Here is a 13,803-nt window from a genome sequence, read left to right on the forward strand (position 1 = left end):
ACCTCAAATTCTATACATCTTTTTATTCTCGTGTTTTGTATCGATAGGTTTGTTTGTATAGTAGTGGTTTTTTAAAGTTGTTATTAATTTTTGTTAAGTGATTTCTATAAAAATGTCAAGAGACTTTTGATATGCTATGTTTGAGTCTTGTCTTTGATATAATTCTTGCCAGGATTGTTCTTTTACTAGTAATTATATAAACTTTTTTTTCCAAAAATTGTATATTGAGTCGTATTGTATATTGGGTTGTCTAGGTTGACGCAAATTTCTTGGTAGGTAGGGTAATGATCTGTTACATCAGTCTCTAAGTATTTTTTGTAGTAAACCTGTTTTCTTTATGCATAAGTGATCAATGGATGTTTTACTATCTTATGTTACTCTACTGTATAAATTAATAAGCGAGGTATAAGCATAGTAAAGAAGCATACGAACATATCTAGAACTCTAGATTTCTTAAATAAATAGGATAATAAAATATCAATGTTAAAATCATTGACCAGTATGCTTATACAATCTGTTTTTGGCGAATTATTTATTATTATACTTGGGGAACATGCTATGAGTGAATTAACAGGGAATAAAAGGTGACTTTACTTTCATATTGAATACTATCCCTTATGTATATCATTAGCCCATCACATACATTAATTATAAAAATAATTATATTAAGTTTGTCTCGATAAAAATTCACTATAAATGTTAAAAGGTTGTCAAACTTTTTTTTAATATTCCTATAATGTTTAAAAGTTATTATTTATTGAAGCAGAGTTTTGTTAGTATCTATGGTTAATTAAATCAAGTTGAATTTGCTCTTGTTCTAATTCATTTAATATAATAACTTCATCACTAATCATTGCTAAATACCTAATTATTTACTATAATATTATTAAATCTTTGACTTATTGAATAAAAGAGGAGAGAAAAACGAAAAAAGTAAAAAAAAAATGCCTATACTGTGTAATCTATCTTATTAAGTTTTTGATTTCGAAAATTCAATGTTGGGCTTTGCCTGAATTTCTACTGCATTCAAGAAAGAAATTTGTCAGGCCGGTATACATATTATGTACATTCTACGTATGGGCACAGTTAAACGTCGACATTTTTAAGCTTTATTAAGAAATGTCTTTCAGGAACGGATTTTAAGACAAGAAAAAATGATAGTTTTGTCTATTCTAGTTTATGTGAATTCTACTCGCATTCACCTCAATATAATATATTAATAATTGAAGTGAAGCAAAATAATTTGTGCCAACATGGGGATCTAGGTATACATACCGATACCGCCTTCTAAAGCTAAAAGCCAGCTATCCTCCCTTTTTTTTAAACAGACATTTGCCAGGCCCATATACATATTATATACATTCTAGGTTGGACATTTTTGTAATAATTCTGTATTATTTATTTACTTGTTGTTTATTTTCTTTTTACTTTATATTCCAATGCTTTTATTATATTGTTTTTACTGTTTTGGCTTAGCAAAACTGTACAACAAAATTTAAAATCCGATGTATGTAAATAAAAAAAGAGCCTCGTATTCATTTTATATCCCTCTTTATCTTATTTATTCTTATTGACATAAATGCCTGTCTTTCTGCGGTTCTGATTATAGTTTTACCAGAGTGACGTCCTAAGATAGTGCCTTATGACATATTATGACAATGACAGTTCAGATAAATAGGATAGTATTAGACAACTCATGACGTATAGACATGACACATTGAATCTGTCAAGTTCAGGAGTGTCAAAGGGTGACAGCTGTCGAACAAGTAACGATTAAAAGTTATTTCCAAAGTATCCTGTGACTCAATAAATACAAAAATGGATTAATATATGAGATGTCTCAATCAATATCTAACCTGAACCAACAAAGTTAAAAAGAGAACTGTAGCATTTTTCCATCTTTCTATTGATCATATACAGTATTGTGCATAAACTAAATGATAAAATAAATGCGAAACATTCTTGTTTCGCATTTATTTTATCAGTTAAATATCGATTTACCTGCTGTAAAGTTGTTATTTTTGAATCTCAGAATTAACTTAAAATGGGTCGCTCAAAAACCGTCTCTGGTGATGTAAGAAAAATTATTGTGGAGCATTACGAAAATGGTGTTAGGCAGAGTGACATTGCAAGAAGCTTACGGCTTCACAGGTCAATCGTATCCAGAGTTTGCAAAAAATTTCGCCTTACTGGAACAGCTGCTACGAATTTCCAAAGAAAATCCTTTTTTGTCTTCTTCCCAAATTTTGGCAAAATTAAAAGAGGGTGGAGGAGTAAACCTTAGTTCCAGTACCGTAAGGAGAAGATTACTTGATGGCAACTTACCTGCTCGTCGCCCCGCCAAGGCTCGTTTTCACTTTGCCCAATTTCATGTCCACTGGTCTGTAGCTGATTGGAAAAAAGTCGTATTTAGTGATGAATCTAACTATAATTTATTCAGGACTGATGGAGTGATGTACGTCAGACGCCCCAGTGAACAAAGATTAAACAAAAAGTACATTTGCTCCACAGTTAACATGGAGGGGGAAATATTCTTGTATGGGGATGTTTCTCGGCTCGTGGCATGGGACCCATAGTAAGAATAGTGGGCAAAATGGATCGTTTCATGTACAAAGACATTCTGCAAACACATTTAGTGCCATATATGGATGAAGTCATGCCAGTAACAGCCATATTTCAGCATGACAACGATCCAAAAGATGCTTCTCAATTTGTTAAGAGGTGGCTATCCGATGAAAAAATAAATGTAATGGTCTGGCCATTTCAATCGCCAGACCTAAACCCTATAGAGAATTTATGGCAGTTTGGTATTTGGGTTATATTTTTTTTAGAATCAAAACTATTTTTTGTTGCTATATTTTTGAATAATAAATTTGCATAAAACAATTTGGTGTTTTATTTATTATGATACAAAAAATATGAAAATATAAACAGGCTCTAACTATTCTTGTAAATAATATATTATAAACCTTACTTATAAAATAGATACTAAAAGATATATAACAGGAAAGTTCAATGTTGCTATCTTTTTGCACAATACTGTACATATAAACTCATATAAACAAATTTATAGGCATATGGGCGTATTGCATTTCACCTCTCTTGTTCTCTCTTTAACTTACCGTTTTCCCTCGAAATTTCTATTGTACCCGAGAAAGAAAGTTGCCGGGCCGATATATATATTAAAACGGTTTGACCAAAGTGCATCGTTATTTAACCCATCAAATTCACAAACACAATTAGTTCAAGTATTGCACACAAAACATATACAGTTCATACAAATTGCACTTATTAGCCTTGACTTGGATTTTAATTAATGACTTATAATTAGCACGATACCGCCTGGAAAATCATCGTCGGTTTATAATAAATCGGTTTTGCAATCGATTTTAACCCGAGTCTTCTTTGTTATTTGTTGCTTCTATTTATTTCACGGTTTCGCCGCCTTGAGTCGCCGTTGTGCAATAAATTGAACGTACGTGACAATATTTTTCCCTATGGATTATCGAAGATTACCTCTCATTAATTTACTTAATAAAATGCAACGTCGAAGGTGAAAGTTTCAGTTTTTTACCGCGAAACCGCGGTAACGATCTGAATGTAACCAGTTGCATATTGGGCGGGATTTTTCATCCGTTTGCAATGATTAAGTTTTTGATTTATATAATCGCGAAGTTTTATTGTTTAAGTAACGTTTTGGTTTATGTAAGTTGCTGTATGTTTAATAAAATATATAATTTTTTTATTACTTAAACTGATGGTTTGTTAGACACGCTTCGAATATGGTTTAAGTCATATTTAAGCAGTAATTATACCATTTTTCTAAAAAAAAAACTTGTACTGTTTTTTGAATTTATTTGATGTAGAATTTCAAAGTAAATGGTTCAAATTTGAAATTCGCTTAACGTTACATGACCAACTTTTGAGAACAAAAAAAGTTGATAGTGATCGTTACAGTACAACTAAATAGAAAAATAGTTTTCTGGAAAAAAAATTATGTGTTTTTTTATAAATGATTTAATTTTATTAGAATAATTTTAATTGTCTTAGAATTCGTACTGTAGAGACAACAATAGGTCGCATCAATTGTAACGTTTTCCTGGATAACTTCTAACTGGAACAAAATAGAGCCCTTATTCAAGTGATTGCTAATAAAGAGCCTCACTGGCAATAAATAACTATTTTGTAACTATTAAAGTTTTTGAAATATTATTTTTTTTTAATTTCGCATAAGTCAGTTATGTCGGACATTTCTCTGGATAACTCTTGAATGGTATGGCATAGATCAATAATTTAAATTTATCCCAGCAAGAAGCTTCCGTGTCTATAAATAACTAGTAAATAACTATTTTCTAATTATTAGAGTGTTTGAAATATGAATTTTTGAAATTTTGCCGAGGTCAGTTACCAACCAACTGACTGGACATTTCTCAGGATAATTTTTGATTGAAATGGTATACATCAGAAGTTTAAAGTTATCTCAGCAAAAAACCTATGTGGCTATAAATAACTATTACATAACTATTTTCTAATTATAATAGTTTTTAAAATATGAATTTTTTGAAATTATGCTGAGATCAGTTATGTCCCCAACTCACATGCCTAAATTTATAATAAAATTTCGGACCTTCATATTGTGAGACACCAAAATCTTATTTAATTAGAATTAACTGACCTAATGGTAACCTGTACCTAACATAACTTATATACAAATATATATATTTACAACTTAAATGAAAACTAAAAAGAAACATTTGAGGAACAAAAATGATCTAAAGAATTTCAATAAAATGTAAAGCAAGTTGAAAGACTTTGCAGGCGACACAACTATATTTAGTTTTTTCTGTGATATATTTTGTAAGGTTATTATTTTAGTTATATATTTCATATATGCAATTTCTTAAAAATTTAATTATTATTATATACTTATATTTTTTTAATGTATACATACGTATATACGTTCCTTTAGTGGGAAAATTTATGACTAACTATTCTTTTATGTATCCATGTCAAAATTAATAAAAATTCATTCAAAAATATGTTATTATGGGTACACAATGTAGGTATGTACTTTGATTTTCTGTTAAGTTTATTTAATGTTTTGATACCAAATTTTAAATTTAAATGCCTCGGGGATGATTTCAAATTCATGGAATAATAAGAAAATGACTTAGAGGGACTACAAAATTGTTCAAAATAAGATTACAGACGTTGTCTTAAGAATAATTAAATAAAAACTTAATACAACAATTTTAAGAATGAATAATTATGAGCATCAAGACTGCATAATATTATAATTTATTTGTTAAAGTGACTTTTGAGGAAATTTCAAATTTCTAAGAATTCCTAGTATATTGTTGGAAATAAGGTCAAAATAATGCAGTGAGAAATAGCATGTATTTTGTATCATATTTATTTATTTTTGTATCGTTTTTTTTTAAGTAAGTTTTTCTAATATGATAATTTAATATATCCTCTTAAGGAAATTATTTAAAATATTTTTTATAAAATAACTAAATTTTGACAGGAATTCTAAGAAAATTAAAAATGTTCGTGAAATTAACTTTTAAAAGAAATTAATTTAATTTTCCGGGAAATTAATCTAAATAGAGTTAACTGATTCGTTATTATGCGGTATCGTGTGCATCGCGTTATATTCTCATAGAAAAAACACAATTTTTTTTCGAAAAATTATTTTTCTATTTAATATAATTTTAAAATAATAAATTAATAAAAATGTTAAAAGAAAAGTAGAGATAATATAAAGAAACATTATTTACATTTGTTCGTTTTAATTTTTTGTTTTCAGAATTCATGATATATTCTGGGAAAACTGCAAAAAAACTTTGCAGACCACACTACTATAACTAAAATTATCGAGTAATTTTTTAAATTTTAGTCTCCTATGCAAAATAAATAAAATTATATCAGAAAATTAAAATATTCTTCACATTAACTTCTAAAAAACAATTATAATAGTAGATATCGTCTATAGAGTATACACGACATTGCAGACGATTTTAAAAAATCTGGAAATTATACTTTAAAAAATATATGAATTAGGGCCAAGTTTAACATAAGAAAACACAATAAATAAAGAAATAAAACATAAATTCCAAACGTTTTTCCTACTTAAATTCTTCAAGATCAGGAATTGATGGAAATTTGAATTAAAAAAAAAAATAACCCTTATGATTGAATACTAAAATTTTAACTTTTTTTTTTTAGTCAAATTTAATTAATTTTTTATCATTTATATAAACATTTTTTTTTCGAAATTCCTACTTAAAAATCTTAAATTGTTATTCTACTTGGACCTATTATCTAAATTTTTTTGCCAATAATTTTTGGTAAATCTCCATTTATTTTAAATTTATTTATTTTCATCATACTTACAGTTAATAAACCCCTAAAAATTATACAAAAAATAACTACCTTACAGTTCAGTTAATAACATATATAAAGAAAAAAAAACATTGTAGACTAACAAATCAAATGAAATAGATAGCAAAATAAACTAACAGAAAAATTAACCATAATTATCCTAGTAAAACCTAATACAGAAAATAGGTAAGTTTTTTTGGGTAATACCCACCCCACCATTCATCAATTCCAAAAAAACCCGAATGAAACCCTTTTTTCTAAATCAAACTTACGTTATCCGGGACAAAACTTCTATTCTCCATCTTCAAAAGGATTATAAATTATATAAAAAAACCGTCCAAAAAAAAAAACATCCACAGATATCATCCGATCACACCACTCTCGATTACGTCCTTTTTTAATAAGACCGTATCGTCTAGCTCCCGCGAATAGGAGCTACTACTACTCAGTCCGTTTTGTACTGAAATTCGCACCGGAGAGACTCGGTTTAAGTAACTTCGTCTCGCGGTACTACCAAGCTCAAATGATGCTATGTTGACAAATTTAACACGAAATATTGGAAATTTTCGATTTTATGACCCAGGGTGTATTTATCCAGAAAACATGTATTTTTATCGTTCAATTTATGTAATTATAATGCCAGGGATCACTTTATTTTTACTAATATTCGGAAAAGTTTCGATTTCAATTGACTAGTCAGCTGCCTTTAAGAATAATACAAATTTTTCCAGGCAGATAAATCAGTTGATGCATGGCCATATTGTGACTGAAAAAACAGTTTTTTTAGCGATTTTTGTATTAGATGTTACTGTTTTCCATTAAATAAAATTGGTTTTTTTAAAGTGCATGTAAGTTTACTTAAAAGTCTGGAAATATTCGAATATGGTGTTTCAATTGACTAGTGCCTTTAAGAAAAATACAATTTCTTTCAGGTACATGGATCAATTGATATATGCCCATTATTTGGTTAAAACAGCAGTTTTTTACCTATTTTTGGATTGGATTTTAGTGTTGATTGAAAGTAAATAAATTTAGAAATATTATGGGTAAATGCACATCATTATTACGTATACCTCGTAAACATTCTAAAATTTTAATTTCTCTATTGATTTTCTTTTTACGGACATACTAAAATAAAAACATTATTGGACCCATTATCGATATACTCTATGTAACTAGATATAGATAATATACATAGATTTGCAATTATATGTTCTATATGAATTGAGTTTTTCCACGTGGATTAGAAATCAACAAAACGAATAACACTGGCAAACAGCCATTTTGGCATAAATGCCTGGGTATGTTTTCCTTAGTAATTTGGGTGTGCTGGATTCGAAAATCATGTAATTTTGGCCAAAATGCATTGACATGAATGTTAAATGTGGTCAAGAACATGTTTTTTTTTTTGCTCTATTTGTAAAATGTAAGTATCTCTATGCTCTATAAGTATAATGAGTTTTTTAAAAATAGATAAAGATAATAGATAAGGTAATTTAACAGTTAGCTAACTGTTAAAAATTACTATCAAAATCTATTAAATCAATTTTTTCATTTACTAATCAACTGCCTTTAAAAAAATTAAATAGTTTTTTAGACAGTTTGATCAATTGACATGTGGCTGCATTTTGACTAAAAAAGCAGTTGTTTACCTATTTTTGTATTGGATGTTACTGTTTTCCATTAAATATATTTTTTTTTAATACTTTTAAGCTTATTTAAAAGTTTGAAAATATTCATAGAAGTATAGGAAAGTATTCGCTCATAGTTTTAGGTAATTAGGTAGGAAGAATATGGGATTTCAATTTACTAGTCAACTGCCTTTAAGAAAAATACAATTTTTCACAGGCAGATGAATCAATTGACATATGGCCAATGGAAAAAGCAATTTTTTACCTATTTTTGTATTAGATTTTCATTTAATAAAATGTAGTTTTCCAAATATTCATGAAAGTTTACCTAAAAGTCTGGAAAGATTCAGAGAAGTTAAGAAGAATATAAGATTTTAATTATCAGTCTTTAAGAAAAGTAAAAATTTTTCCAGGCAGTTGGATCAATTGACATATGGCCGCAATTTGACTAGAAAAGTAGTTTTTAACACCGATTTGACTGTTTTCCATTAAAAAAAAATTTACTTAAAAGTCTGGAAATATTCAGAGAAGTTATGCAGAGTATGGGATTTTAATTTATTAGTCAACTGCCTTCAAGAAAAATGCGTGAATTTTTACTCAATTTTTTCAATCTACGTGAAGAATTATAAAATTAGTCTCTTAAAACGGGCTTGGGGTCACTTTCCACATAAGCATTATTTGGCAAAAAAATATATGTTATATAAACAAATAATGAAGAAGAAAAAAAAATTAACAAAACAAAATAAAACTGAAATAAAAATTTAAAAAAAAAATTAGTCCTATTAAACTTGACTCGTAACCGTATTTTGCCTAAAAAAAAAACGTTTTTTGAAAATGTATTTAAATTTGCTTGAAAATTTATAAACAAAAAAAGATGGTAATGATTAGGACTGCGACCGAAGAAGAATCTTCAATTTTCTTAATTTTTTTTCGAGATCTTCATTAAGTTTTGTCTTTATCGGATGTTCTTAGTAATTTCTGTCTGGTTTTTTATTTTTAAAATTCGGACTTTACTTGTCTACTTTCAGGATCTTCACACTTTCTGTTTATGCCTTGTGTTTATCAGGTATTCTTTATTTTTTGTATCTCATTTTATTAAAAAAAAAGAATCATCTTGAGAGCCTCTATATTCCTTCCCTTTTTTTGGAGAGCTTTATTAAATGTTTACTCTCTTTGTGCCTCGTCTTTATCTTCGTTTTTTCAAGATCTTTATTAGATCTTTGTGCCTTGTCTTTAGCAAATAATATCTCTTTTTTCACAAAAAACAATAATATTTATAATTTCTTTTCCTTCTCTTTTTTCAGGATTTTCATTAGTTCTGTATTTGATTTTATAGATTTTTCCCTTACAAAAGTCTATGAAGTACAATCCCTAAATATTGCATTAATTATAAATAAAATGGCGGAATTTATCCCTTATTTCGTCAACTTGACAACATCGAACTTCATCATCCATTCGCCATTTCTTTAAGTGCTACAAATTCCATCTAAAATCGGATCTCATCTACCTCGATACCGGATCTACGAGTACTCCACTGCTAATCAGAACTGGGATTTCCGAATGAATTTTTCGGACCGTTGTCACTTTTTTTTTTTTAATTCCATTTGTTTGCTCATCTGCTGCTCAGCCGGACCTGATTTACGATGATTAACGGATTATCTCTTGGCTGTTTTTTTTGTTTTTGGGTCTATAGGTGGATATGACATAGTGTTATTATTTGTTTTGGTCATGTGTTGTTGTTTTACGTTCTCGTCTACCTTGGATTGTGTACTTTGGATTTAAACCCTCTTGAGGCCTAACAATGGAAAATACCTTTCTTACTTGTAACGGGACTGAGTAACTGTTTAAGGGATCAACACAATACGCGCATATTTTAGAATATTTTTACACGATCATTCAATAGGAATTTGTCTGGTTGATTAAGACTGCCTCGACTGTAAAGAAAAGTGCAATTTTTAGCCTGCAATTCATTGGGCTTCTTAAACTCTCCCTTAAAGAGCGAAAAAATTTAATACAGGATCAACAATTTGTGAATATCATAATCAGGGCCAGATTTTGGTTTTTTAACTTGAAAATATTAAATTATTATGATGCATATGGTGACAATGAATGAAAGTCCGACCCCGACTCTAGTGTCACTTATTAGTGACGTTTAGCCTATTTTTTATGGACCTGTCTGGATTTAACATTTAAATCAGAACGTCATTAAATGAGAAAATATCTTAACATTTTGCAATTTCCTAACTCTATCTCTTTCCTAAATTCTTTCATGATTTAATAAAAAAGTAGTACAAAAATAGTCTGACGAGTAACAAAATTAAGTAAATAATTTTTAAATTAAGCTTAATTTAAACAAGGTTCCTAACTCATCCACCAGAGTGAGGAGCTTAGATGGGGAATCTATACAAAATCACGTAAAACTATTTTGGAATTTTGATAAATTTAGGTTATTAATCACAACAATAGTGACTCATATTAGAGAACAACAAAATAACAATCCAGACATTCTTATAAATCTTTTTACCAAAATGTTTAATTAAACGATCACGATTTAAAAAAAATGAAGAAGCCATTAATTAAGATGTAAGAGGCACGTAAAGTGGTCAATTACGGACTTATTTGAAGATGATCTAATATTAATCACGCGAATGCGGATCTTCGAGAGATCTGCGAAAAAAACGTAATAATGATCATTAAATTAAATTGGCGGGTTCTTAATTTGATACAGTTTGTTAACGAACCCGGTAATACAGTATTGTTTTTGTGGGTACCATAGAGGAAAGAAGTCAAAAAAAGACGTAGTAAAAATATTCATGTATTTGAATCTCTTGTATGATGTTCCTTTATAAGGCAGAATGGTATTTTAATTGGTTGGGCCTACAAATTCTATTTAAGTAGGCTACTCTTAATTAAAATCCAGCTCTGATTAAGTTTTTTCAAAAAACAGGATGTACGTACACCGTCAAGGAGAAATAAAACCAACTAGACGTATTTCGTTGTGAAAATCAAAAAAAAACTTAAAAAATAATTTACAATGATGTTAGCTTAGAACTATGCTGAAATTAAACAATCCATTCTAATCCCAAGTAATTCACCAAAAACCTTCTATTAATCTAATTTAAAAAAAACACACAAACACTGTTATCAAAATGCAAGTAAATGTTTCAATTGGGTAAGTTTGTCTCAGAAATTAATTAAGTAAAAATGACTAGATTTATTCGAGAGAGTTAATCCAAGAAAACCAATTTAAAAAGTGAACAATTCCTCATTAATGTTTTTTTTTATTTAAAAATTTGACTTCTTCGGTTTGTTTCATTGGATCTAATATTTAAAAAATGAGTAGGACTTATTTTAATCTCTCTAGAAATTTCCAAGTTTTCTCTATAGTCAAGGGATTTAGGGTTATTGGATCTGTGAGTAAAAGTAATTTGACTATTTTCATTAGGTGAGAAATGATGTTCTGTAAAACTTTGAAATGTATGAAAATGGATCTATTTTGATTTTTACACGCCAGTTGGGTTCTACAGTCACGTGTCAAGGAGCGGTACTGTTAGTTGAGGTTTAAATCAGGGTCTTATTAAGAAACTTTTAGAGGTTTTTTACTTTATGGTATAAACGTTGTAAACTTTTAAATGTTTACTGTTTAGTTTGGTCATTTGTTACTCCATATACAACAGATTAAGATCAGTCGGGAAAAAGAAACTGGTCACTATAAGTAACTGATAATCTTAAATACAAGATTGGTAACAAACAGCACAAAGTAGAGTAGAGTTGGTTAGGCAGGAGTGACTTTTAATATGTTGCTAAATTTGTTGATATCATAGACCACAGACACACTTCACACACACAAACTTTGATGATTCAAAGATTTTGACTGTGTTTAAGCTTGCTAGAGCTTCAGCAGAAAACTCAATTTATTTGCTTTTAAGAGTCTTAGGAAAAGCTACATCAAAAAACTAATTAAAATATTCAGTAATCTAATTATAGTAGTTTCATAAGAATTGAAAACGATACATGACTTCGAATTAAAAACTTCTTCCAGGCAGTTGAAACTCGTTTTAGGAAAAACTCGAATTAACCAATAAGACAATATTTATTCCTTTAGTTACTGCCAAGGCTTCTTCTAGGGTCCAACTGCCTGGAAGAAAATACTTTATTTCTTCCAGGAAATTTTGCTTAAATTGACTTAACTGTCTGGAAAAAGAAAAACTTCTTCCAGGCAGTTGAGGTTAAAAAACTGGATGTGTGGTTGGAACTACCTGGGCAAACTAAAACATCCATTTTCAGGCAGTCGAGGGTCTATTTGGAGAAAACTTGCACAAACCATTAAGGCAACATTTAGGTATTCACGGAGTTATTGGCAATTATAGACTTCAACTGCCTGGAAGAAAATTATTAATTTCTTCGAGAATTTTTTCAAAAGACTTGAAATATAATTCTTGGAGAATGATTCAAGCAAGTGAACTTGTTAAAGAAATTATCTTAGCACCTGACGTTACAATATAAAGAAAATATTGGGGAATTTCTAGACTTGAATTGGGGATATTTCTAGACCTAAAAGTGACACTTTTCTTTACGAACGTTTTTTCAAATAATTAATTTTCTTCTCATTCATTAAAATAGAAAATCAAGAAATGTCTAAATAAGGATCTGATTTTAATGCCAATAGTGCGAAACGTCTATCGCCAACCAAGATATAAATTAATATCAGCAAACCATGTTTGGAGATCCTCAGTATTTAACTACCTGAAATTCTGGAAGATCTTTATTATATTTCTTTTTTATCTTTAATTTGATGATCTGAGCCTTACAAGATAAATATCAGAAGACCCATTATAGTATATGTTGATAAGATGTTATTGAAAGGTTCAACCATTTGAGTTCCGCCAGACGAACGTTATCTATCATACTATAGTTTACTAGCTTGCTCAATAAGACCTGGTGTCACACACTGTCAAAGGCCTTTGAGAGATCATAGAAAATTGCAAAAATGCACTCATCCTTGTCGAAAAGTCGAGATAAAACGGATGATTATTATGGATAATGGACTTGTTATACCTTCACTTTTTAGAATTTCTTTGCATTTAATACAGTACTGTTATGAATATTTTTATTGCTGAGAAAATCTGCAAAGGATCAACAGGGATTAAATGGTTAAGCTGTTATTGATGTGCTTTGAAGTTATAATTGAATGATCTAACCGTGAGTGTTGAAGGTTATCTTTGATAGATTCATAAAATATTCATTGAATTTTTATGCTGATAGAGGACTCAGAAATTGATGTGATCCATGTAGTTTTTGACCTAATTTTATTGCTTGTATAATTTGATTATTGAGTATTAAGAAAGTATGGATGGATGAATTTTGCTTTTATTTATTTTTTATTAAGACAGTTTGATGGATTCTGATAAGTGACAGTAGAATCAGAGCCGGATTTTCACTAACCCTTTCCATATGAATCGGAAAATGTTAATATCTTCTGTTTAATTTTTTTCCAAGAGAGTAGCAGGCAGCGTAACGTAGTATTTAAATGAAACATATCATCCATTCTTTCTCCAAGAGACCACACAAAAAAACAACATCAGTTGTAATGTGATCTGTGTAGGCCTGATGATGCTCCGATAAAAGCGAAACACGTGTAGCTTTTTAATAAATTATTTATACATAGAGACCTTGACTTGGGGTTTTTTACTTTTGTCTTGTAGCATTTAATTTTAATAAATGAATTTTGACAGCTGACAGTAGAATAAAAAGAAGATTTTTAGAGTATTTCTCGATACTGACCTAA

The 13,803-nt window shown here is 29.1% G+C and overlaps 2 protein-coding genes across 4 annotated transcripts in view; one reads left to right on the forward strand and one right to left on the reverse strand.

The window, feature by feature from the left end:
- The window catches only part of LOC126740597 (nuclear migration protein nudC), an 81,438-nt gene that overhangs the window by 26,550 nt on the left and 41,085 nt on the right, over nt 1–13,803 (forward strand). The window lies entirely within an intron of this gene.
- Nucleotides 1–13,803, reverse strand: part of LOC126740593 (uncharacterized) — a 71,287-nt gene that overhangs the window by 25,435 nt on the left and 32,049 nt on the right. The window contains exon 1 of one of the 3 annotated variants that reach the window (XM_050446682.1): nt 6,657–6,854. The exons of the other annotated variants lie outside the window; for them this stretch is intronic. Within the exon in view, the coding sequence (XP_050302639.1) occupies nt 6,657–6,686 (30 nt within the window). The 5' untranslated portion in view covers nt 6,687–6,854. Of the gene's footprint in view, nt 1–6,656; nt 6,855–13,803 lie in introns of those variants that run through there. 3 annotated transcript variants of the gene reach the window in all.

Source organism: Anthonomus grandis, chromosome 9 (assembly GCF_022605725.1).
Source record: "Anthonomus grandis grandis chromosome 9, icAntGran1.3, whole genome shotgun sequence".
NCBI classification, from domain to species: Eukaryota; Metazoa; Arthropoda; class Insecta; order Coleoptera; family Curculionidae; genus Anthonomus; species Anthonomus grandis.